The 25,848-nt window shown below is 38.7% G+C and overlaps 2 protein-coding genes across 4 annotated transcripts; both read left to right on the top strand.

The window, feature by feature from the left end:
* Nucleotides 1-71: 71 nt before the first annotated feature.
* Nucleotides 72-7,225, top strand: ankrd46a (ankyrin repeat domain 46a). Of its 2 annotated transcripts, none has more exons than XM_081389958.1 (4): nucleotides 72-197; nucleotides 1,442-1,766; nucleotides 3,475-3,633; nucleotides 4,997-7,225. In XM_081389958.1, the coding sequence occupies exons 2-4, from the start codon at nucleotides 1,456-1,458 to the stop codon at nucleotides 5,211-5,213; spliced, it is 687 nt and encodes a 228-aa protein (XP_081246084.1). In that variant the 5' UTR covers nucleotides 72-197; nucleotides 1,442-1,455; the 3' UTR covers nucleotides 5,214-7,225. The 2 variants fall into 2 exon arrangements, with proteins under 2 accessions (XP_081246084.1, XP_081246085.1); XM_081389959.1 differs by lacking the exon at nucleotides 72-197 and adding an exon at nucleotides 719-825.
* Nucleotides 7,226-7,388: 163 nt separating this feature from the next.
* On the top strand, nucleotides 7,389-24,203 carry tmem185 (transmembrane protein 185). 2 transcript variants are annotated; one of them, XR_014031875.1, is made up of 8 exons: nucleotides 7,389-7,573; nucleotides 7,862-8,038; nucleotides 10,674-10,881; nucleotides 13,306-13,389; nucleotides 18,768-18,944; nucleotides 20,925-21,048; nucleotides 22,395-23,201; nucleotides 23,636-24,203. XR_014031875.1 is itself a non-coding variant. In XM_081389953.1 (7 exons), the coding sequence occupies exons 1-7, from the start codon at nucleotides 7,536-7,538 to the stop codon at nucleotides 22,637-22,639; spliced, it is 1,053 nt and encodes a 350-aa protein (XP_081246079.1). In that variant the 5' UTR covers nucleotides 7,389-7,535; the 3' UTR covers nucleotides 22,640-23,245. The 2 variants fall into 2 exon arrangements, 1 of the variants encoding a protein (XP_081246079.1); XM_081389953.1 differs by lacking the exon at nucleotides 23,636-24,203 and having other exon boundaries at nucleotides 22,395-23,245.
* The last annotated feature ends 1,645 nt before the right edge of the window (nucleotides 24,204-25,848 follow it).

Raw genomic sequence — 25,848 nt, 5'->3', positions numbered from 1 at the left:
AATAGTTGACGGCGCCATAAAAACTACAATGGCCAGATTTTGAGGCTGAGACGCGGAAGTCGAATACTAGTAATCATAACAAATACTGGGGCTTGTAGTTTATTGGCCCTCCTCATCTTTTTACGTCATTTCATTTCTATTTTCCAACAACAGAGGCCGGGAAGTAGCAGAAGATACCTTCGAGATATCAATCTGAGGTATTGATTAATCGTCTTTAGTATTATAAAGGAAGTTGGCATTATTGGTAACAGTCGTGCGTTTTGTTTGTTTTTGTTTATTAGCATACTAGCTTGACAAAGCTATTCCGCTAGCTTTTAATCAGTCGTTTGTTTTGATATTTGAAACACTGCCATGTAGCCTATCTAATCTAAGAACATTTCCCAGCATTATATAACCTTTATTTAATATACTTCTACAATTTATGAAGCTTTAAGCTATATGATTGTTCCATACAGCATCCATCACAACTAAGTTACTTGCTAAACAGAGATTCAAGGTTCAATTGTGTAACGTTACTTTCGTTAAGCACTTTTAACAATTCGCAGTTAATTCTTGGCATTGTGGTGTGACAAATTATGAATATATACTGTATGTAAAAATTAAAATTTTCCTTTAATATGAGGTCTTTACAGGGCATCCAACTTTTAAGCGATTTGATTCATTCGCTTGTGATTAGAAGAATCTAAACTCTTTATTCAACAGTGATTCATGTATCTACATATCAGGTACAGTAGGGCCTACATGTTAATTTTTCTCAAGGAAACAAATCTCTCTCAACTAATGCTGTGTAAATACAGGGGACTTGTCAGCTGGCATGTGTTTGGGGTCAGTATGATCCCATTTCAACTTTCCTTAGTTAGAAAACATGGTTCCCTTAATCTCAGTTCCATAAGATTTTGAGAATTTTATACATTAACTATCTAAACACACACAAAAAACTGGAATTGAAATTGACCCCACATTGAAAATGAATGGGGAAAGCGATTTTTGTTTTTTTGTCAAAAATAAATAAATCTATATCTCCAGCATACATCATTTGTATTATTAAAATGTATATTTTTATACAATCGCTCTATAAACCCAGTGTGAACAGGAAATTAACACAATACGAGTGTTAAAGGTTAAACAACTCATTCTTACACAATTCATATAATTTGGTTATTATAACAATGTTATAGTATTTATTTTTATGATATAAGAGTAAAAAATATAATAATTATGTAATATGATGCATATATTTAGCACAATGCTCCTCTCTAGAATTAATTTTCTTACTAGAAAATGGATGTGTGGTGTGAGAACAGTGTCCTGAGACGTGAGAGTTGGCAGCCCTGGTCCTAATAACGGCAGAAAGATTATAAAGGAATGAGAACATTTGATGAAATATAACATTATGATGTGTCAGGCTGTTTCAAAATGGACTTCTATCTTCAAACCTCAGATTCCAGGTGCAGAATGTCGTACGTGTTCGTCAGCGACTCGCTGCAGGCCACGGTGCCGCTGCTGCAGGCCTGTGTGGACGGGGACCTGGCTCTCAGCAAGCGGCTCCTGGAGTCCGGGGTCGACCCGAACACGCGGGACTGCCGGGGCCGGACCGGGCTTCACCTCGCCGCGGCCCGGGGGAACGTGGAGATCTGCTGTTTACTGCACAAGTTCGGCGCGGATCTGCTGGCCACCGACTCGCAGGGCAACACGGCACTGCACATGTGTGGGCATGTGGACACCATCCAGTTCCTCGTGTCCAACGGACTCAAGATTGACATCTGGTCAGTGGCTTTTCATCCTTCATTCTGAATCACCATATTCAGATACCATTGCATTGACATGCTGTTTCAAACAGTTCAACACACCTTAAATCGGTTTCACATTAGTTATGTCATCAAAAGCTAACATGTTCAATATTAAAGTCCCCCTGTGGTGAAAATCAAGCTTTTACAACCCTGCCGAAAACCAAAGATTTAAAGCCTAGGCTAATCAATTAATTAATCGAATGTATTTAATAATCAACACTCTGATTTCCACAAATATATAAATTGCACATAATATAGTTTTATATCAACTTTTTATTGACAACATTTTGTTGGTGTTTTGAAGTAGGGATGCACAGTATATCGGCCACCATATCTGTATCGATATGATTTAATGTTTTCGTTATCGGCCCGATAAGAAGATTTGTCAGATATATTAAAGCCGATATATAATGTATTATTTCCTCCAGCTGAGACTCTTCAGATGCGCACTGTTCAACATGATGGCTTTGAATTGCTTGAAATATGATTGGAATCACTTTAAAAAAGGAAAATATTGTGAAGTGCAACATGTGCAGCGCAAGTCTGTCATATCGGCTTCATAAAATTATAACGAGAATATCATAATTGTGTGCTTGAGGACATTGATTTTCATGGTGAGACTTTTGTTTTTGTAATCAGGCTCTCAAACGATATATTATAATTGGATTTAGATTTATCGGCCAATATATCGGCTATTGGCTTTCAAATATAAAGAATTATCGGTTATCGGCCAAAATGTTCATATCGGTTCATCCCTATAAATTAAGACAAGTAAAAATGAATAGGCATGTAATGTAATGAACAAAATGAACAACTTTTGAACACTTGTGTAAATGTGAAAAATAAAAATGATATGTGTAAAATCTTAAAGTAGTGGATCTCTGGCTAGTCTTTAGAAAGTATATAATCAAACTCTGGAAATGGCAGCATTTATATTTATTCCCCCCACAGCCCTCAATAGCAGAGCACAGTCAAACCAACATTTACTCAGACTCCTTCAACATTTCTCACATTATCAGTTTATTCGCTATAGTTTAGAAAATGGTAATAAAATATGAGCAGAACTCAGTTGATATTTGACTGGTTTTGTCCGTCCTTCTGTTAGACTGTCTCACAGATGAATTATGTTGAATATCTGTCAGCTGTTCAATTTAACTACACAATTAGATAATACCAGTTTAGCTCAACCAATCACCAAGCAATGCTTCATTGTGTTCAGTCTGTGTGTAAAAAGAGCATTAGCAATCAAAGACAACACACTTCAGCAAAACATGATCAGCTCAAAGTGTCCGAATCATATTTGGTGCCGAATTTGTATAAATGTTACTGTTATGAAGTATTAAGAATATTTGGGTATAATATGTCACAGTTTATACAGAAATGAACTGTAGTGTCCTGCACCCACTAGTGAAAAAATATTAAAAATGATATCTGGTGTCTGAATAATGTTTGGTTTGACTGTATATGCAGGGTTCCTCAAATCCGGCCCGGCAGAGTTGAGTTAAAGCCAGATCAAACTCACCTGTACCTGTAACTGAATGTTATAACTCCAGTAACTCTGAAGTCTTGCTCAGGTGTGTTTGGTTGGGGTTGCAGGGCAGTGCTTCGGTTTTGAGGAAACCTGACAGATAACTCTTTCTAAACCGGTTAGTATCTGAACAGTATGGTGTTTGTATCTGAACAGTAATCACAACGGAGCGACTCCGCTGGTTCTGGCCAAGAGACGCGGCGTGAACAAGGACTCGCTGCACCTGCTGGAGGGCCTGGAGGAGCAGGAGGTGAAGGGCTTCAACCGCAGCTCGCACGCCAGCCTGGAGAAGATGCACATGGCTGACAGTGAGAGGTGAGGCGTGACCGTTACAGCCAGAGCTTACCGATCCCCACGTGTCTTTACTGTGGCTACGCTTACATGCAATCAAATACTGACGGCTCAATCGGACGGAAAAGCCTTCACGCAAATACATTAAAGGGGTGGTTGATTATGATTTCACTTCTCTAACTTTAGTTAGTGTGTAATGTTGCTGCAAAGGGAGATATTTGCTGTTACAGAAATCGTTTTTTAAGGACTACAACAAACGGCTGGTAGAGACTACAATGAGCTTCTTCCCGGGTTAGTGACATCACTTACTTAAACCCCGCCCCCGGGAACACTATTTATAGATTATCAAGACAGAATATGCTAATCAATGACTAGAAGATAACTACACATCAGCTTCATAAATTCATCAACTAACCATTCAGAAATGTTGCTTCTACATGTTGTCACTTTTCTTGAGTCTCTCCATCATTCTGACTCCGGTTTGAACATAAAAGGCTGAAAGTTTTAGAAAGTTTCAGGACACGAGCTGTTGAAGCTCCTCCCTCTGCGTCGGGAGCAGCAGCTCATTTGCATTTAAAGGAACAGACACATAAATTGTGTGTTTTTGCTCACCCTCAAAAAGTGACAACTTTAACATGCTATATAAAAATATCTGTGGGGTATTTTGAGCCAAAACTTCACACACACACATAGAGACTTATTTTACATCTTGTGAAAGGGCATTAAACCACCCCTATCGATTGAGCTCGATCCGAATGAAATTTCGATCGGATGGAAAGGGGTGGTTTATTCCTTTTCTAATCTGATCGAGAGAACATGTGAACACTTGATCGGATTGAAAACCGAAACTGAAAGGACTGCGCATGTGCAATGACGTTAAATAGCGTAATGACGTGCAGAACGAGCTGTTCTTCCTGTTGAATAAAGTGTCATATAAATGAGTGTGCCGTCATTCTAAAATCCTCCTTTCACTGCGTCTGTGAAGTGGAGCAGGACAACGTCCCATCAGTCCTGGTTTCAGACTCTCATCATCATTGCTCAATCGCTCATTGTCTCCAAATTATGACCAGAAATGGATAAATATTAAGTCTGCTGTTTAAACCAAATAAAGAAGCAATGCAAGAGATCGTTATTAAGCACAAACAGCGGGAAACTCTGTATATTACGATTTTAACCTTGTGACATATAAATGCGCACATCAACCCGACCACATGTTTAGTGTTCATGTAAACACTACATTCAGATTCATCAATCGGAATGAATTCAGTCCGATTGAAACAAAAGTTGTGCATGTAAACGTAGCGTTCAGGCTGTACATGTTCAAATATCTTTGATTATTTTAAATCCTACAACTCATTCCTGGCTGTTGTGTGTGTGTGTGCTGCAGTGCCATGGAGAGCCACTCTCTGCTGAACCCACACCTGCACTACAGCGACGGCGTGTTGTCCAGCTTTCGCACCACATGGCAGGAGTTCGTGGAGGATCTGGGCTTCTGGCGCGTGCTTCTTCTGCTCCTCGTCATCGCTCTGCTGTCGCTCGGCATCGCGTATTACGTCAGCGGAGTCTTACCCTTCGCATCCAACCAGCTGGAGCTCGTGCACTGAAAGCTCATTAACAATGATTCTTAAAGTCCCCCTGTGGTGAAAATCCAGCTTTTAATGTTGTTTATGTGTCTATGTGGTGTTTTTAATATGCTTTAAGACAAACCATGTGTAAATTCATAAGTCGACAGCATTGCTGAGTATTTCCTCCTTAAAACTGCAGTGAATCAAAGACAGTCTCAAAAACACGCTTTGAAATCGCTGGTGTTTCTGACGTCACAAACTACCTTGTAACCAATCAGATCAACGTGTGATCGTCAACCAGTGGATCTCTGAGCTGAGTGACTGAGTGGAGGCGGGGCTCATTTGCATATTCATAGAACTGCGCATACTAAATGAGGCAAGGGTGTCGAGTTACATTCAAGATATTTTAAGACATGAATTTTTTCAAGGAAAAATATTTTAAATATGTCATTTTGGTGATCAAAGATGAGTTTTAAAGGATGAAATGATCGACTTCAGGGGGACTTTAGAATCTCTCATTAGCTGATGATTGTTCCTACAGGAGCTGATTGTGTATAACCACGCTTATAACTGCAACCGTACATTCTCTCTGTCGCTCAAATTTTTTTTGTGTGTGTATATTAATGTAAATAGACCTTTCATGTGCTTAAAGAAAATGTTATTTCTTGTGTGTTTAGAAACCCATACGACAATTAACCATGATTTTACAAGAAATAAAACAAAGCGAGTCTTAATTTGCCCTTACACAAATCAAGGCCTTAAAATGGTCAAAAAATGGCCTTAAAATGGTTCAAATCAGAGCAGAAAGTCTTAAATTCATAAACTCATGGCATTAAATGTTGCATGCATTGCAAAAAAAATAATATCTCTTAGTATTTTTGTCCTGTTTTCCAATACAAATACCTAAACAAGTTTAAATTATAATACATTTACTTGAGAAATGAAGTCTTGAAAAAATGTAATAGAATTAAGTGAGTTTATGCTTAAAACAAGAACAAATATCTGTCAAAACTTCTAAATTAAGCAAATTTGTATGAGCCCATTGGCAGAGATTTGTTTTTGTTTAAGTCATAAAGCACAGAAAGCAAGACTTCATATTTTATGTATTTTGATTTTACGTCTCAAGTACATGTATCCTGATTTAGGAAACTATATATTTGCACTGGAAAACAAGAGAAATATAAGGAAAAACATCACTTTTTTGCAGTTTGATCAGAAGGTACTGTAAAAGATATTTCTATACTGTGGTTCTGAGCAAAATGATTCAAGATCTTTTTTTTTAAGTAAATGACTTAAAAAGTAACAGATTTCAAACTCTGAAGTGTTTCTCCTCAAACATTTACATGTGGAGAACATGTTGATGTATTGTGTTCCCTTCAATTTATTTCTTACTTTTTCGTTACTTGGTCTTAAAAAGGTCTTAAATTTACCTTCATAAAATCTACAGAAACCCTGAAACAAAAAACATGGTAACCACTGATTAACCATGGTTTTGCTACACTAACCATACTTTAACCATGGTATTTGTGTAGTAAAACTGTGGTTATAAAAATTGACTACAGTTATAATAAAACCATGGTTGATTTTTGTAAGAAAATATGTTTTTGTAGTGTGTTCTGCACATTTATATTATTGAGTGTGTGCCAGTCCACCTCAGCATTTCATTTCATTTAAATTAATGAATTTGCACATTAAAGTGTAATGGTGTTTTATATAGGGTTTAACCTTTTGTTTTGTATAAGTAGCGAACATAGCATTGCTTAAAAAAGTACAATACAAGATGTGTGACATTAATTGGTAACAGGGGATCCAAAATTTATATCGTAATATTTTAGAGAAGAGAATAAAACAATAAAATTCAACTAAACGCTTTAAACATTGGAGGTGAATTTAAGCATTTCTGGTTATGTAGGCTATATCAAATTTTGCCAGCAATATAAATAAATTAACAATGTATTTAAGACCTTTGTAACATTGTATTCATAATACACAAGATTGACCTTTAGTGTAAAATAGGAACTAAATAAACAGAGATGTAGTGTTTAACCTCAACAAAGGTGTACGTGGTTCATTACGCGTTAGATTGCATACAAATAAACAGACAAAATGTACAAACGCAACACTGCGCTGCATAACAATGGTAATCTACAGAAACAGCTTTGTTTATTATTCATAATAATGACGTGAAATGTAAACAACAGCGCGCCGGTGGGCGGGGCCAGGGCGCGTGACGTCAGCGTGTTTGGTCGCGTTCGCCAACCGACTTCGTTCTCTGATGTGAACGAGCGAGCGCCAGTCGGTCAGTAAACCAGCCTTTCCTGTCCTTTTCACCGCAGTAAACTATGGTCTGAAGAGGGAACCATGAATCTACGAGGCGTTTTTCAAGATTTCAACCCCAGGTAAGATGTGTGTGTGTGATTAGTGTACAATGAAACAGTGCTTTCGTTTTGAAAACGCTTGTTAGCATAGCTGCTAATGTTCACCGCGCAGGCCTGTTTTGATTTCTCTTCGCATAGTTTAGCAGCCTCACAGTGATGGAAAGTGCTTTATCATTCAACACTTGACCATAAGTTGTTTGAAGCTCCTCTCGTGCCGTGTCTTCTCCCTCAGGCCCGTGTCGTGATCCTGACAGAAGTCTGTATGTCAGTCTGACAGTTCCGTGTGTTGTTGTTGTCCTCTCCCTGCAGTAAGTTCCTGATCTACGCCTGTCTGCTGCTCTTCTCGGTGCTGTTGTCCCTGAGGTTGGATGGCATCATCCAGTGGAGTTACTGGGCCGTGTTTGCGCCCATCTGGCTCTGGAAACTCATGGTCATCATCGGGGCTTCGGTGGGCACTGGGGTTTGGGCTCACAACCCACAGTACAGGTCAGAGTCAGCCTTTCACTGGCAGAACTAGGCTACTTTAGGGGTCCATAGACCGTGAAAGAATATCATGTGGGATACTTATTGTTGTGTGTGTGTGCAGGGTTTGTACAAGGTGCTTAAAGGGATAGTTCACTTTAAAATGAAAATTAGCCCATGATTTACTCACCCTCAAGCCGTCATATGACATTCTTCTTTCAGACGAATACAATCAGAGTTATTTTAAAAATTGTTCTGGCTCTTCCATGCTTTATAATGACAGTGAATAGCCGTTTCTGTTTTGAAGTCCATAAAGTGCATCTATTCATCATAAAAGTGCATCTATCCATGATAAAAGTGCAGCTGTCCATCATAAAAGTGCATCTATCCATGATAAAAGTGCATCTATCCATCATAAAAGTGCATTTATCTATCATAAAAGTGCATCTATCCATGATAAAAGTGCATCTATCCATGATAAAAGTGCATTTATCCATCATAAAAGTGCATCTATCCATCATAAAAGTGCATCTATCCATCATAAAAGTGTATCAATCCATCATAAAAGTGTATCAATCCATAGTTAAAGTGCATCTATCCATAGTTAAAGTGCATCTATCCATCATAAAAGTGTATCAATCCATCATAAAAGTGTATCAATCCATAGTTAAAGTGCATCTATCCATCATAAAAGTGCATCGTAAAAGTGCATCTATCCATCGTAAAAGTGCATCTGTCCATCATAAAAGTGCATCTATCCATAGTTAAAGTGCATCTGTCCATCATAAAAGTGTATCAATCCATCATAAAAGTGTATCAATCCATAGTTAAAGTGCATCTATCATCATAAAAGTGCATCGTAAAAGTGCATCTATCCATCGTAAAAGTGCATCTGTCCATCATAAAAGTGCATCTATCCATCATAAAAGTGCATCTATCCGTAGTTAAAGTGCATCTATCCATCGTAAAAGTGCATCGTAAAAGTGCATCTATCCATCATAAAAGTGCATCATAAAAGTGCATCTATCCATCATAAAAGTGTATCAATCCATCATAAAAGTGTATCAATCCATAGTTAAAGTGCATCTATCCATAGTTAAAGTGCATCTATCCATCGTAAAAGTGCATCTGTCCATCATAAAAGTGTATCAATCCATCATAAAAGTGCATCTATCCATCATAAAAGTGCATCTATCCATCATAAAAGTGCATCGTAAAAGTGCATCTATCCATCATAAAAGTGCATCTATCCATCATAAAAGTGCATCTATCCATCATAAAAGTGCATCGTAAAAGTGTATCAATCCATCATAAAAGTGCATCTATCCATCATAAAAGTGTATCAATCCATCATAAAAGTGTATCAATCCATAGTTAAAGTGCATCTATCCATCATAAAAGTGCATCGTAAAAGTGCATCTATCCATCGTAAAAGTGCATCTGTCCATCATAAAAGTGCATCTATCCATCATAAAAGTGCATCTATCCATAGTTAAAGTGCATCTATCCATCGTAAAAGTGCATCGTAAAAGTGCATCTATCCATTGTAAAAGTGCATCTGTCCATCATAAAAGTGCATCTATCCATCATAAAAGTGCATCAATCCATAGTTAAAGTGCATCTATCCATCATAAAAGTGCATCGTAAAAGTGCATCTATCCATCGTAAAAGTGCATCTGTCCATCATAAAAGTGCATCTATCCATCATAAAAGTGCATCGTAAAAGTGCATCTATCCATCGTAAAAGTGCATCTGTCCATCATAAAAGCGCATCTATCCATCATAAAAGTGCATCTATCCATCATAAAGTGCATCTGTCCATTATTACAGTGAATCCATCATCATAAAAGTGCATCTATCCATCATAAAGTGCATCAATCCATCATAAAGTGCATCTATCCATGATAAAAGTGCATCTATCCATCATAAAAGTGCATCGTAAAAGTGCATCTATCCATCGTAAAAGTGCATCTGTCCATCATAAAAGCGCATCTATCCATCATAAAAGTGCATCAATCCATCATAAAGTGCATCTGTCCATTATTACAGTGAATCCATCATCATAAAAGTGCATCTATCCATCATAAACGTGCATCAATCCATCATAAAGTGCATCTATCCATGATAAAAGTGCATCTATCCATCATAAAAGTGCATCTTTCCATCATAAACGTGCATCAATCCATCATAAACGTGCATCAATCCATGATAAAAGTGCATCTATTCATTATAAAAGTGCATCTATCCATCATAAACGTGCATCAATCCATCATAAAAGTGCATCTGTCCATCATAAAAGTGCATCTGTCCATTATTACAGTGAATCCATCATAAAAGTGCATCAATCATCATAAAAGTTCATCTATTCATCATAAAAGTGCATCTATCCATGATAAAAGTGCATCTGTCCATGAACAGATCAGAAAACAGAAACAGCCATTCACTGCCATTATAAAGCTTGGAAGAGCCAGGACATTTGTTTAATATAACTCTGATTGTGTTCATCTGAAAGAAGAAAGTCATATACAGCTATATGATGGCTTGAGGGAGAGTAAATCATGGGCTAATTTTCATTTTACAGTGAGCTACTCCTTTAACACCAGCTGTAAACCGTGCCTCTGTCAGTGTATTCTGTGATGCGGTCAGTTGTCGTCCTCAGGGCTGAAGGCGAGACGTGTGTGGAGTTTAAAGCCATGCTGATCGCTGTGGGGATCCACCTGCTCCTGCTCACCTTCGAGGTGCTGGTGTGTGACCGCGTGCAGCGAGGCACACACTTCTGGCTCCTCGTCTTCATGCCGCTCTTCTTCGTGTCGCCCGTCTCAGTGGCCGCGTGTGTGTGGGGATTCAGACACGACCGCTCGCTCGAGGTACGAGCCGCGAAAGATCTGTCTCTTTAAGTTCTTGTGTCGTGGACAGAAACATGTTGCTTGCCGTCTTTAAAGGAGTAGTTCGTTTCAGAATTAAAATTTCCTGATCATTTACTCTCCGCCACGTCATCCAAGATGTTCATGTCTTTCTTTCTTCATTGGAAAAGAAATTAAAGGTTTCTGAGGAAAACACATTGCATGATGTTTCTCCATATAGTGTCTTCAATGGGGTCCAACGGGTCGAAGGTCCAGATGTGAGTTTCAGTGCAGCTTCAAAGTCTCGACACGATCCAGCCGAGGAATAAGAGTCTTATCTAGACAAACCAGCGGATATTTTATAACAAAATAAACATTTAAATACTTTTTAAGAGTCAAGTCATCTTCATTTTTTAGCGCTTTTAACTATATAGACTGTTTCACAGCAGCTTTACAGTGGGAAATTACAGTAGATTGTTTGGCTTTATAGCAGCTCTAGAATAAAGTTATTGTCTAGATAAAGTTAGTTTTGATTGATTCACTTCCGTCACAGCGATCATTAGTTATTAACTTAGCTCACACGACACCGCTCTAACTGAAAACCCTTCAGTTCTCTCTACGCAAACTTTCAAAACATGAACCCGTGAGAACGCCGATGGCGTGCACATGCGTATTACGAGTTCAGTCTATAGGGATGTGTGTTTGAATATATGTGCGCAGGCGTGTAGTCCTTCCCTACAAACCAAGCCTCAACAAACTACTTGTCTGACCTTAAAATTTATAATACAGAATTTTTATCGCTTCCGCGTAGCCACGCAAACCGGAATTATCCCGACAACGCTTTATCTGTAGAGAGGTAAAGGGAAGGAGGCCTTCTCTGAAGAGATACCTTTATTTATACAGTGCTTTTTACAATACAGATTGTATCAAAGCGGCTTCACACTGATAACATGAAAATAATACAACAAAGTTTGTTCCTAGAAGAAAATTGCGTCATCGTCCACCCTAAATAAGGCAGATCATTAATATTGTTGAATATTAAATGTCCCCAACTAAGCAAGCCAAAAGCCAAGGCAACAGTGGCAAGGAACCAAAACTCCATCAGCGACAGAATGGAGAAATAAACCTTGGGAGAACCCAGACTTCTCCTCTGGCCAACGAGCGAACAGTGTATGATTATGATCCAGGCAGCGTTACAGGTCAGAGGTCAGATTGGTCATGTCGATGAGGCCTTCACAGGGCTGATGAGGCTGGCACTTCAGGGATACGTCATGGTTGGGTCCAGATGCAGATCCACCATCTGATCTGGATACGGCCGGGGTCCACCTCACTTCAGTAAACGGAGAGACTGGTTATCTCTTATTCCTCGGCTGGGATCCTGCAGAGCCTTCCACAAATCTTTCCTCCGTTGCGGCAGTACCATCGTCTCTCTTTCGTTTCACTGTGTTTGAAAGCTGTGTACGAGGAGCTTCTGTGCTCCTATTGGTCAATGTGACCAAACCCGTTGTGGAATACCGAAAAAAATTAAACATGCTAATCTTTCTGTTGCTAAGCATCACAGACACAGCGTCGTTGACGTCAACTATGACACTGAAATATGTACATATATAACCATATACCCAAAATCGGGCTGATCTTGTGTAGTCTAAACCCGGCATAACACTTTTTTTTTTTTTTTAGGATGGTTGAATCTGACTAATTAATGTTAAGGTTATATTTCATGCCAAAATCAATAGAAAAGTGAATAGATGGTAACACTTTACAATAAGGCTTCATTAGTCAGACTGAGCACAACATTTGTTTCTGTATTTATTAATCTTTGTTAATGTTAATTAATAAAAATACAGCTGTTCATAGTTTGGTCATTAACTGATGTTAATGCAACATTTGATTTTAATAATGCATTAGTAAATGCTGAAATTAGCATTAACTAAGATTAATAAATGCTATCGAAGTATTGTTCATTCTTAGTTCATGTCAACTAAAGTGATTAACTAATGAAACCCTATTGTAAAGTGTTACCAAAAATATATATATTTTATTAAAAATATTGACAATTTGGTAATTCCCATGATTCATAATTATTTTAATTAGTATAGTATTACACAAAAATTTGTATTACTTTGTTATTATTATTATTACTATCTAATTACTATGACTGAATTCTGTACAGTTTTGATTAGTTTCTGACTATATAAGGTTTATTTAAGACTAAACTAAATGATAAATAACTTTTATTATTTTGCATCATGATAAAGAAAAATATATGCAAAATATTGTCACAAAAGTCCTGGTCCTAAAACAAGCTCCATTTCCTATATACAATTAATTTTGGTGAAATATGAGCCAGATTTGATTCTGGTCAGATTCACCCACATGTCATCAAGCATATCTTCTCTAAGCATTAATAGAAGTGCATGTTTTCTGAGTGTGTGTTGTTTACCTCAGCTGGAGATTCTGTGCTCTGTGAATATCCTTCAGTTCATCTTCATCGCTCTGAGACTGGATAAGATCATCAGCTGGCCGTGGTTGGTGAGTAAGGACACGACACCAGTCATGTGTAGTTCTGGGCGGGATGACCAAACATTTATATCACAGTATTTATCATAATTATACTGGTTTCACAGTATATGACGGTATTCTTTTTTTTTTTTTTTTTTTTTAAGCCTGACTGGGTGTTAACCACATTTTCTGCTGATTGAGAGAGGAGATGCTGCAGTAGATTGACTCAGAATGCCCTATTTTACTGTCATGGGTGAATAATGTAGAAAAATCCACACTAGTATTAATACAGGTTTGCAGTGTTTATAAAGCGGTCCAGCAGGAGGCGCTGTAGGAGCGCCAGAAACAGCGGTTTCCCCGGTAATGGGTGAACACAAACCAGCAGGAAAGATAAAGAAAGATTAAATGAAAATAACATTGAAACTTTTCTAAAGACCGTCAGTTCCCTTCTAAGAAACATTCATTTAAAAACCTGCACAAACCTGCGCCGCGTTTTGACTTTGAAACGCGTCTCATGTTTATTCAGCGATGTCAATACCCTGGAAATCCAGAGTTCTTGCGAGAGCACAAGTTGAATTTGCTCAGCGACTTTACTTTGGCATCGAATAATGAGGCTCATCAGAGAATGTCTAATAGGAAGAGAATTGGCACTCTCTGGTTACTTCCGGCTTCTGTTCTGGTTGCAGTTCCACTCTGGCTCCACATGAGGGCGCTCACAGGGCGAGTGCAGAGTGAATGGAGGTCTATGGCGCTATACCCCTCAAAATCCACTTTTCTCAGGATATAATTTTTTGTCTAGTAATTTGAATGTTGTATTCGAAAGGAGATGCAAAGTAATTACACATTGCTGGGTGTTAGTTTTTTTAGAGTCACTTATTTGCTTTAAAAAGTCTTTTAAAATGTCAATGACGTCATACACATCGTACGACCAGAGATACTGCTTTACGGCAATCCTTCAGTCACTTTGGTGCTTTCAGCTCTGCACTTTCTTTTCTCTCGAGGCGTCGACAACACAGCTGACACAGGCAAACACACACAGCTGACACAGGTAAACACACACAGCTAACACAGGTAAACACACACAGCTGACACAGGTAAACACACAACACAGCTGACACAGGTAAACACACACAGCTGACACAGGTAAACACACACAGCTGACACAGGTAAACACACACAGCTGACACAGGTAAATACACAACACAGCTGACACAGGTAAATACACAACACAGCTGACACAGGTAAACACAACACAGCTGACACAGGTAAACAAAACACAGCTGACACAGGTAAACACACAACACAGCTGACACAGGTAAATACACACAGCTGACACAGGCAAACACACACAGCTGACACAGGTGACACAATACATCTTTAACATAGTAGGATGTCCTGTTACTTCATCCTCTACAGTAAAAGACCTGGGTGTTATATTAGACTGCAACCTGTCTTTTGAAAATCATATTTCATATGTTACAAGAACAGCCTTTTTCCACCTTAGAAACATTGCTAAGCTACGTAATATGCTATCAGTTTCTGACGCAGAAAAGTTAGTTCATGCATTCATGACCTCGAGACTAGACTACTGTAATGCGTTATTAGCCAGTTGTCCTGCATCCTCAATAAACAAGCTACAGTTAGTCCAAAATGCCGCCGCTAGAGTTCTAACTAGATCAAGAAAATATGATCATATAACACCGATTTTATCATCCCTACATTGGTTACCTATAAAGTCCCGTATTAATTACAAGGTATTGCTACTGACTTATAAAGCCCTAAACGGCTTAGCTCCAGTCTATTTAACGGATCTTCTATCGCCCTATAATCCATCGCGCTCTTTAAGGTCACTAAATTCGAGGCTTTTGGTCATACCTAGGATATCCAGATCCACCAAAGGAGGGAGAGCATTTTCACATTTAGCACCAAAACTCTGGAATAGTCTTCCGGATACTGTTCGTTGCTCAGACTCGCTCTCCCAGTTTAAAACTAGATTAAAGACGCATCTCTTTAGCCAGGCATTCATATAATACTTTTAATCCTACAGTTAAATCCGACCTCTAGTTCATAAACGCCAGAGGAGAACTGGCCCCCGACTGAGCCCGGGTTCTCCCAAGGTTTTTTTTTTCTCCATTAGGTCACCTGATGGAGTTTTTCGGTTCCTTGCCACTGTTGCCTTTGGCTTGCTCAGTTGGGGATATTTAATTTAATTAATCAATCAACTATACTATTGATCAGCATTACCAAACGTAGACGTTCCACTAGAAACAAACATTGATGTATTGTTCTAATTTATTACTGTGAAGCTGCTTTGATACAACCTGTGTTGTGAAAAGCGCTATATAAATAAACTTGACTTGACTTGACTTGACAGGCAAACACACAACACAGCTGACAGGTAAATACACACAGCTGACACAGGCAAACACACAACACAGCTGACACAGGTAAACACACAACACAGCTGACACAGGCCAACACAACACAGCCGACACAGGTAAACACACAACACAGCTGACACAGGTAAACAAAACACAGCTGACACAGGTAAACACACAACACAGCTGACACAGGTAAATACACACAGCTGACACAGGTAAACACACAACACAGCTGACACAGGTAAACACACAACACAGCTGACACAGGCCAACACAACACAGCCGACACAGGTAAACACACAACACAGCTGACACAGGTAAACACACACAGCTGACACAGGTAAACACACACAGCTGACACAGTTAAACACACAACACAGTAGACACAGGTAAACACACAACACAGCTGACACAGGCAAACACACAACACAGCTGACACAGGTAAACACACACAGCTGACACAGGTAAATACACACAGCTGACACAGGTAAATACACACAGCTGACACAGACAAACACACAACACAGCTGACACAGGTAAATACACACAGCTGACACAGGTAAACACACAGCTGACACAGGCAAACACACAACACAGCTGACACAGGTAAACACCCAACACAGCTGACACAGGCAAACACCCAACACAGCTGACACAGGCAAACACCCAACACAGCTGACACAGGCAAACACATAACACAGCTGACACAGGTAAACACACAACACAGCTGACACAGGTAAACACACACAGCTGACACAGGTAAACACCCAACACAGCTGACACAGGCAAACACCCAACACAGCTGACACAGGCCAACACAACACAGCCGACACAGGTAAATACACAACACAGCTGACACAGGGAAACACGCACAGCTGACACAGGTAAACACAACACAGCTGACACAGTTAAACACACAACACAGCAGACACAGGTAAACACACAACACAGCTGACACAGGCAAACACACAACACAGCTGACACAGGCAAACACACAACACAGCTGACACAGGTAAACACACACAGCTGACACAGGTAAATACACACAGCTGACACAGGTAAATACACACAGCTGACACAGACAAACACACAACACAGCTGACACAGGTAAATACACACAGCTGACACAGGTAAACACACAGCTGACACAGGTAAATACACACAGCTGACACAGGTAAACACACAGCTGACACAGGCAAACACATAACACAGCTGACACAGGTAAACACACAGCTGACACAGGTAAATACACACAGCTGACACAGGTAAACACACAACTGACACAGGTAAATACACACAGCTGACACAGGTAAACACACAGCTGACACAGGCAAACACATAACACAGCTGACACATGTAAACACACTACACAGCTGACACAGGTAAACACACACAGCTGACACAGGCAAACACATAACACAGCTGACACAGGTAAACACACAACACAGCTGACACAGGTAAATACACACAGCTGACACAGGTAAACACACAACACAGCTGACACAGGTAAACACACACAGCTGACACAGGTAAATACACACAGCTGACACAGGTAAACACACAACACAGCCGACACAGGTAAACACACAACACAGCCGACACAGGGAAACACACAACACAGCCGACACAGGGAAACACACAACACAGCCGACACAGGGAAACACACAACACAGCCGACACAGGTAAACACACAACACAGCCGACACAGGTAAACACACAACACAGCCGACACAGGGAAACACACAACACAGCCGACACAGGGAAACACACAACACAGCTGACACAGGTAAACACACAACACACCTGACACAGGTAAACACACACAGCTGACACAGGGAAATACACCACGCCGAAAATACACACACACACGATGCCATCAAGCGGTATCTCTGGTCGTAATCAGTCCTTCACTGACCAATCAGCGTTCATTAGCAGAATGCTAGCGTGTTATGGGCAACAACAACTCAACCTGTAAGAAATCGAAAGCACATAAGTACTCGTTCATTCAACTTTAGACCTATAACCCATGTTGAACTTGCAAAACCTAAAATCAAATCTGAGATTTCTCAACGGCAATCGGGTGACAGAGACAAATTTAGCCGTCTAGCCCCATAGACTCCCATTCATTCTGCACTCATGGGCGATCGCCCCCAGTGGAGCTCTGGTGGAACTACAACCAACATTCGGTACAATAGGACTTAATAGGGAGTGGCCAGGCTCTCCATAGACGGGCTCTGTGCTCATTAAATATGCCCTTGTATCCGAGCTGCACCAATCACAGCGGGTTATCTGATATAGGCGGGCCAGAGGCGAGATGACGACAGCACTGTGACGTCAAAGTCATTAGTAAACATTGCAAGATGGCTCTGGATGAACACCAGTTGTTTGAAACGGCTTTGGCCGCTAAAATGAACGAGTTAGACTTGGCTTTTTATCTAAAACGGGAACAGAAGACGCCGCTCGAATCGTTCCTTTGCAAGAAGGGCGTTTTTGCTGTTTTGCCGACCGGATACGGCAAGAGTCTAATCTACCAGTTAGCTCCGCTGGTAGCTAAGCGTATGGGGCTTATTGTTGTGATTGGTCGTAGTGTTATCCAATTGCGTGCAGTGAGATTTTCAAACACACGCTTGGTGCCGCCCCTCGAGCTGGCGGATTTTCATTAGTCGATGCCAGACCATTAATCTTTTAGATTTAGGTCTGGATTTCCAGGCTACGATGTCAAAGCCTTTTGGAAAATCTATTTGTGGCGGACAGTGTTGATATTGAGAACCAATGTATGGGAAACACTGTAAGCTATCAAATATAGTTTAACCTTTCCATCTTCACCGTTACAGTAACACACACATCTGTGCATCACCGGTGCAACAGTGAAAAGACCCTCTCAAACAGTGTCGCGTTCCCAGCGCTGTTAAAAATATATTAAACACCGGTATTCGGTATGAACCGTTTCACCGCCCAGCTCTACACCTGTGTGATCTGAGCTCTGGCCCATCATGAGTGTGTGACCCTGGCTCTCCTGTTCTCCAGGTGGTGTGTGTGCCGCTGTGGATCCTCATGTCGTTCCTGTGTCTGGTGGTGCTGTATTACATCGTGTGGTCTGTGCTGTTCCTGCGCTCCATGGACGTCATCGCAGAGCAGCGCCGCACACACATCACCATGGCTATCAGCTGGATGACCATCGTTGTGCCGCTGCTCACCTTCGAGGTTGGACTCATTTACCAGATTGTGTTTATGCAATAAGTGAGCTAAAAACACTCAGAGATCCACTGATATTGATATAGATGCTGATTTATTTCCTATCCAAGTGTCCTTTACCTGATACACAGAGCCAGTATTTAATAAATATCCCTCTTTATGTGTGTATATACAGTGTGTGTGTGTATATATATATATATATATATATATATATATATATATATATATATATATATATATATATATATATATATATATATATATATATCACACACACACACACACACACACAAACACACACATATATATATATATTACTATAAGTACATGTAATGTGTAACAAGAACACTGTTTTATATATATATCATATTTTTTTTCTTCTTGTTACATGTACTTATAGTAATAACAGTAAACACTTCATAATTACATGCAGCTAACCCTAAATACCAATGATCACACTTTACTTTAGTCCAATTTTTACTATTAGCTATGTCTTTTGAACTTTTAATTACTGCTTATTAATAGTTAGTAAGGTAGTTGTTAAGTTTAGGTATTGGGTAGGATTAAGAGATGCAGAATAAGATATTAATATGTCTCTCTTAAATACTGAAAAATATGCATATTGTCCTTATATGCATGCTAATACGCAACTAGTTAGTAGTGAGATTTGGACCCTAAACTAAAGTGTTACCACACAAACCCTAAACCTATAGTAAGCACATAATATTAATTAATATTACTCAGTATTTAAGTGTATATCAATGACACCTTAAAATAAAGTGTGACCTAAATGTTTTTGAAAGAACTCTCTTGTATTCACCAAGGCTGCATTTATTTATTTGAAAATACAGTAAAAAATAATGTGAAATATTTTTACAAATCAAACAACTGTTTTCTGTTTTAATATACAGTATATTAAACTGTAATTTTTTTCTGAATTTTCAGCATCATTGCTCTAGTCTTTTATATTCTAATATGCTGATTTATTATGAATATTTCAGATTATTATCAATGTTGAAAACAGTTGCGCTGCTTTTGTTGTTTCTCAGGATTCTTTGATGAATAGAAAGTTCAAAAGAACAGCATTTATTTAAAAGAGAACTGTTGTCTAACATTATAAATGCCTTTACTGTCTTTTTTGATCACTTTAATGCATCCTTGCTGAATAAAATTATTAATTTCTTTAAAAAATAAAATCTTACTCAGGCTGAGCTTGAGTCTACGTATAAAATACGATCCCATCCCATTTTTATTAAGCTGTCTTTAATACTGTAATTTGTCAATTTGGCTCCTTAAAAGTAAAATTTTTGCTGCCAGTAATTTTAGCTGTTTTTGTGTTATTAATAAATGTAGGTTTGTCATTTCAAACCACCTCATTTTTTAGAACATGTTCTAAAACTTTCAGCATTTATGTTATGGTATCCAACATATTTTGTTCGATATATCAGTCGATCTCTGCTTGTCTTGTGGTGTTACTTTAATATCATTTGGGGTATTTTGCTCTTAAAATTTTTAATTCTGCAACCATTTACTAGCATATTTTAATGATTGCCATGCAGCACTGAAGGAGCTCAAGTTAAACTCGAAAAACCACCATAAAACTGTGTGTGCGTTCAGAAGATGCAGAACAATCATATGGTTTTGAAAAGGGTTGCCATCTTCAGTGTGGAATGATAAGAGATTACTATTTCTGCCACTGTCTTTAAGGTGAATCATTGAATTGTTCACTCAACTGAAAAATTAAACAAACCTGATTCATTCAGGAACACAACAGCTAAAAGTTTGGAATTATTTCTGTTGGTGGAGCAAAAACAGACAAAGCTACTAATTGGCAACCGTTTGTTTATAATTGATCCATATATTCAATATGATAATTGATTACCTACAGCCGTAAGGGTGAGAATGATAATTTTGGGTGAGCTATTCTCTTAAGGATGCAGTCACTCAGTTGTGCAGAGTTGACACTCATCAGTGTTTGTGTTGTTTCAGATTCTCCTCGTTCACAAGCTGGACGGTCATTATAACTCCAACTACGTGCCGGTGTTTGTCCCTCTCTGGGTGTCTTTGGTGACTCTGATGGTGACCACGTTTGGCCAGAAAGGGGGCAATCACTGTACGTGACATGTGTAACTGACATCTGCATGCTGCTTATTCTTTATAATGACTTGACAAGCACGCTTCACAGGGCTCCGCACATCATCTCCAAGATAATATGGCTCCCTAAGCTCTCGTGAGCTTTTAGTAATGAAATAGGTTTGCTACTGAATCACTATACTATATTTCTCAGCAACGAGCAAATCTGGTTTTGAAGTAATCAAACTCACTTCTTTGTTGTTAAGAGAGAGAGAGACACTGAACAGACAGAGGTATGAATCTCTCTCTCTCTCTCTCTCTCTCTCTCTCTCTCGATAATTAATTCAAATAAATGCTATAATTCATTCATTCAAATAAATGTAATCATCTTCCGCACTACTTTATCTGTGTGTCTGATTCACAGCGGGCAGAATGCTAAATCTAACGAGGTGTAACTGACGAAAATAAGATTTTAATTCCATTCTAATTATGCTTTTAAACGAAAGTTTGCCTCGAGTAGATTAACAAAAATAGCAGTTTGGCGAGAGTTACGCTTTAAGTCGTCGATGCTGACAGATGACCATGGTATAAGCGGGATAATCCATGGCTAGCTGTGCATTTAATCTTTTTCATGCATTTCACGGAGGCAACCACAAAAATCGTCTAATGCACAGCTAACCATGGATTGTCCCTTACATATTTCATATGTAGCATAGACTTTATTACAGACACAGACAACAAACTTATTACTGAAATGCACAATACACGATCTTCCAGCGTAGGGTTACGTGTGTGCATTCACTGTATGTGTCCCAAATCGTCGTTAATGTCATTTAAACTACAGTGTGTTCACACAGTAATGGCAAAAACAAAGCATGTTCCATAGGTGACCCTGGATCACGTCATCAGTCACATGTCGCACGGGTATATTTGAGGCAATAGCCAACAATACATTGTATGGGTCAAAATTATCCATTTTTCTTTTACGCCAAAAATCATTAGGATATTAAGTAAAGATCATGTTCCATGAAGATATTTTGTAAATTTCCTACCGTAAATCAATAAAACATGTATTTTTGTGAGTGAATGCAGCACAATCGCCAACATAAATGCACAACTTTAAAGGAGATTTTCTCAATGTTTTGATTTTTTTGCATCCTCAGATTCCAGATTTACAATAGTTGTCTCTCTGCCAAATATGGTCCTAACAAACCATACATCAATGGAAAGCTTATTTATTCAGCTTTCAGATGATGTATACATCTCAATTTCATTCAACTGACCCATGTGACTGGTTTAGTGGTCCACAGATCTGCACTGAGTCTTATGTCATGAAGTGTTCCCTAGCTTTGTTCCAGTGTTGACTTGTCTCTGGTTTTCCTCCAGGGTGGTTCGGCATTCGCAAAGACTTCTGCCAGTTTCTGCTCGAGCTCTTCCCCTTCCTGAGGGAATACGGCAACATATCCTACGACTTGCACCACGAGGAGTCCGAGGTGTCCGAGGAGCTTCCCATCCACGAGGTGCCCAAAATCCCTCCCATGTTTCGGAAGAAGACGGGCGTGGTGATTACCCAGAGTCCTGGCAAATACTTTGTGCCGCCACCCAAACTGTGCATCGACATGCCAGACTAACGCCCGAGACTCGCTCCTCGTGTGACTGTTCCTGTACAGTATAGCACTATGCACTGGGGTCCGCTTCAGGACGTCCCATTAAAGAAGACAAATAAGATGAGGCTCTTCATGTGTTTGAGCCGAGCTCAGAGACGGCTCCTAATCGTTTTGTAAACCATAGCCTTGTGTCTGTAAACTCCAACGCGTCGTAGATATGGGACCTGTGGCCTTCAGGAGAGGATCGTCTGAACTTCCCTGACGACTCGAAGGACTCGCCAAGAGACTGTCTCGTCAGTAAATACGCCAAGTGTTTCGTTTTTTAACAGGTGTCTTTCTTTTCTGCATTTTAAATCCACATATGATTCAGTTGTTCATCCTACATCATCTTCTGCACCCCTTGGGAATACATGAGCGTTCCTCGTTTCCGCTGTGATCGAAAGGCATTGGTTTGCATGAGCCTGAAGCTGGATCTCTTCATCTGATCATGTGTTGATGGAGGCGAGGCAATGGACATGTTTTCATTGCAACTTCTGGACTTTCACAATTTACACTCATATGTGAGCGTGAGAGTGCAGAATAAAAAGTAGGTCATCTTTATTAATAGGCTCTGCCACGATTAATCGATCCAAAATAAAAGTTTACATAATATATGTGTGTGTACCGTACTGTAGAAATATTTTGTATATATAAATACACACACACATGCATGTATATATTTAAGAACTATTTGCATGTGTGTATATATATATATATATATATATATATATATATATATATATATAATTTATATTATATATAAATATAAATATTTTACGTATAAATACATTTTTCTTAAATATATACATGCATGTGTGTGTGTGTGTGTGTGTATATATATATATATATATATATATATACAGTACACACATATATCATGTAAACACAAACCTTTATTTTGGATCTGATTAATCGTTGCACAGCCGTACAATCCCTGTCATTTAATTTCTCTTCCGGTAACGGTTTCACTCCCTCTTTTAGTAGCGCTGACCGGTTGCGGTGTGTTTCCAGTCTCTCACGATACGATTATCCTCGACTCAGTGGCTAGCAGACGAGCACTTGCGTCAGTTTCTCAGCTGGTCTGAGTGAATAGCCATAGAAATGCTTTATTATTTTTGTAGATGTGGACCAATATCACGGTTTTAACACTTACCGCTTTTGACGTCCATTGTGTCCATTCCTGTGTAAAGGCGAGACGTAGCTCTTGACAGTGCCTCACATTAAAATCTCACTGTTATGCAAGTGCTGTGTGAATCTCTCCACGCTTCAAGCTCTTTCCTTTTAGACGTTTATTCCCAGTTCTCCATCTTCATATATTTATCACATCTGTTATTTGTTTTCTTTTTGTATGACAGGTGCTTTGCTAAGACCCTTAAGGTGAGGAGTTTATTCAGATTCTCAATGTAATGCGTTATAAAACTGTGTACACCTTTTGCATTCCCGGGTCTGTTTGGACCAGGAGCTGAAAAAAACAGGCATAACTTCATATTTTTCATTTAAAATCATTATTGTGTCTAATCAGCAACTTCTCATTAAAGAGTGAATGCACAAACAGTTTCAATGTTACCATTTTTTTTTTTTTTTTTTTACCATTTACCATCTACATTTTTATTAATTAAAAAATTTTTACGAAATTCTTTGAAATTTCGGTAACACTTTACAATAAGGTTTGTTAGTTAACATTAGTTAGCATGAACTAATAATGAACTGCAAGTATACAGCATTTATTAATCTTTGTTAACGTTAATTTCAACATTTACTACTTTATTAAAATCTTGTTAACATTAGTTAATGCACTGTGAACTAACAATAAACAGCTGTATTTTTATTAACTAACATTAACAAAGATTAATACATGCTGTAACTAATGTATTGCTCATGGTTAGTTTGTTAGGTAATACATTAACTAATGTTAACTAATGAACCTTATTGTAAAGTGTTACAAAACCAGTGTGATGTAGTTTTATCAATATTTATGAGAAGTTTTATTTCAATATATCATTAAATGTATATGAACATATGAAAAATTAAATAAATTTGAAACTTATGACTGCTCAAAACAGTCTAAATGTATGAAACCTACATATTCTTTTTCTAACAAAACAACATCAGTGCTACTTGCATGCATTTTTACTGTAATATGCAGAAATGATGATGATAAACGGCTGAGTCTGCTGTTCATGTTGCAGCGGTTCATCAACAGGCGGCAGCAAAGTCAAATGTGGACTCTGGCTTTTCCAAACCAATTTACACTCTTTTGTCTGTGAGCTTTTGCTCCAACACTTTAAGACATTAATTTGTTTGTCATTTTATTTTAATTTCAGAATTACTGTGTGTTTGCATGCGTGACACACACAAAACGCAGCCCCAGGGGGAAGAACGTGTGTGAGTGTAGGAAAGAGGTAATGTGGGACAAATCCGCATAATTTCATGTGTTAATCCACAGTTCACTTTCGGGTCAGAACAGACCCGGACACATTTGGTATGGTTATATCTCTTACATTCTTTGTTTAAAAAATCTGCAAAAAATAAATGATGTGTATTTTGATAGTTTTAACACACTCACACTCTATAAAACCTGAACTACAGGAATATCAGTGTCGACGTGAGGGTGTGTGGCTCTTTACTCGTCAGCCTGTGTCTTCAGAGGTTTGTCCTGTCCCAATTAAAGTTGTAACTTCATCAGAATGGAACGAAACTTTGTGACTTTTCTGGCACTTGCTATGTGAACACACACACACACACACACACAAATTGATCAAAGAGGTTAAAGGAATAGTTCACCCAAAAATAAAAAATTATTCTAGAATTTACTCTCATGCAAATGTAAATGAGCTGATGCTCCCGGCACAGGGGGCGGAGCTTCAATTACCTCCTCACACACACATGCACTGAAACTTTCAAGAACTTTTAGCCTTTTATGTTCAAACCGGAGTCAGAAAGATGGAGAGACTCAAGAAGAAGTGACAACATTTCTGAATGGTTAGTTGATGAATTTATGAAGCTTATGTGTAGTTATCTTCTAGTCATTGATTAGCATATTCTGTCTTGATAATCTATAAATCACGTTCCCGGGGGCGGAGTTTATGTAAATTTTAGGGTTGGAGCTTTAAAAACTCAGGCGCAAATCACTCCCATTATGAAGCTGGGAATTTCTGGGTGAACTATTACTTTAAGTGGTCATAAAAAATGTA

This window comes from Scardinius erythrophthalmus (assembly GCF_964197995.2).
Source record: "Scardinius erythrophthalmus genome assembly, chromosome: 17".
NCBI lineage: Eukaryota > Metazoa > Chordata > Actinopteri > Cypriniformes > Leuciscidae > Scardinius > Scardinius erythrophthalmus.
The sequence above is the reverse complement of the archived record's forward strand: the minus strand, read 5'-3'. Positions and strand labels throughout refer to the sequence as shown.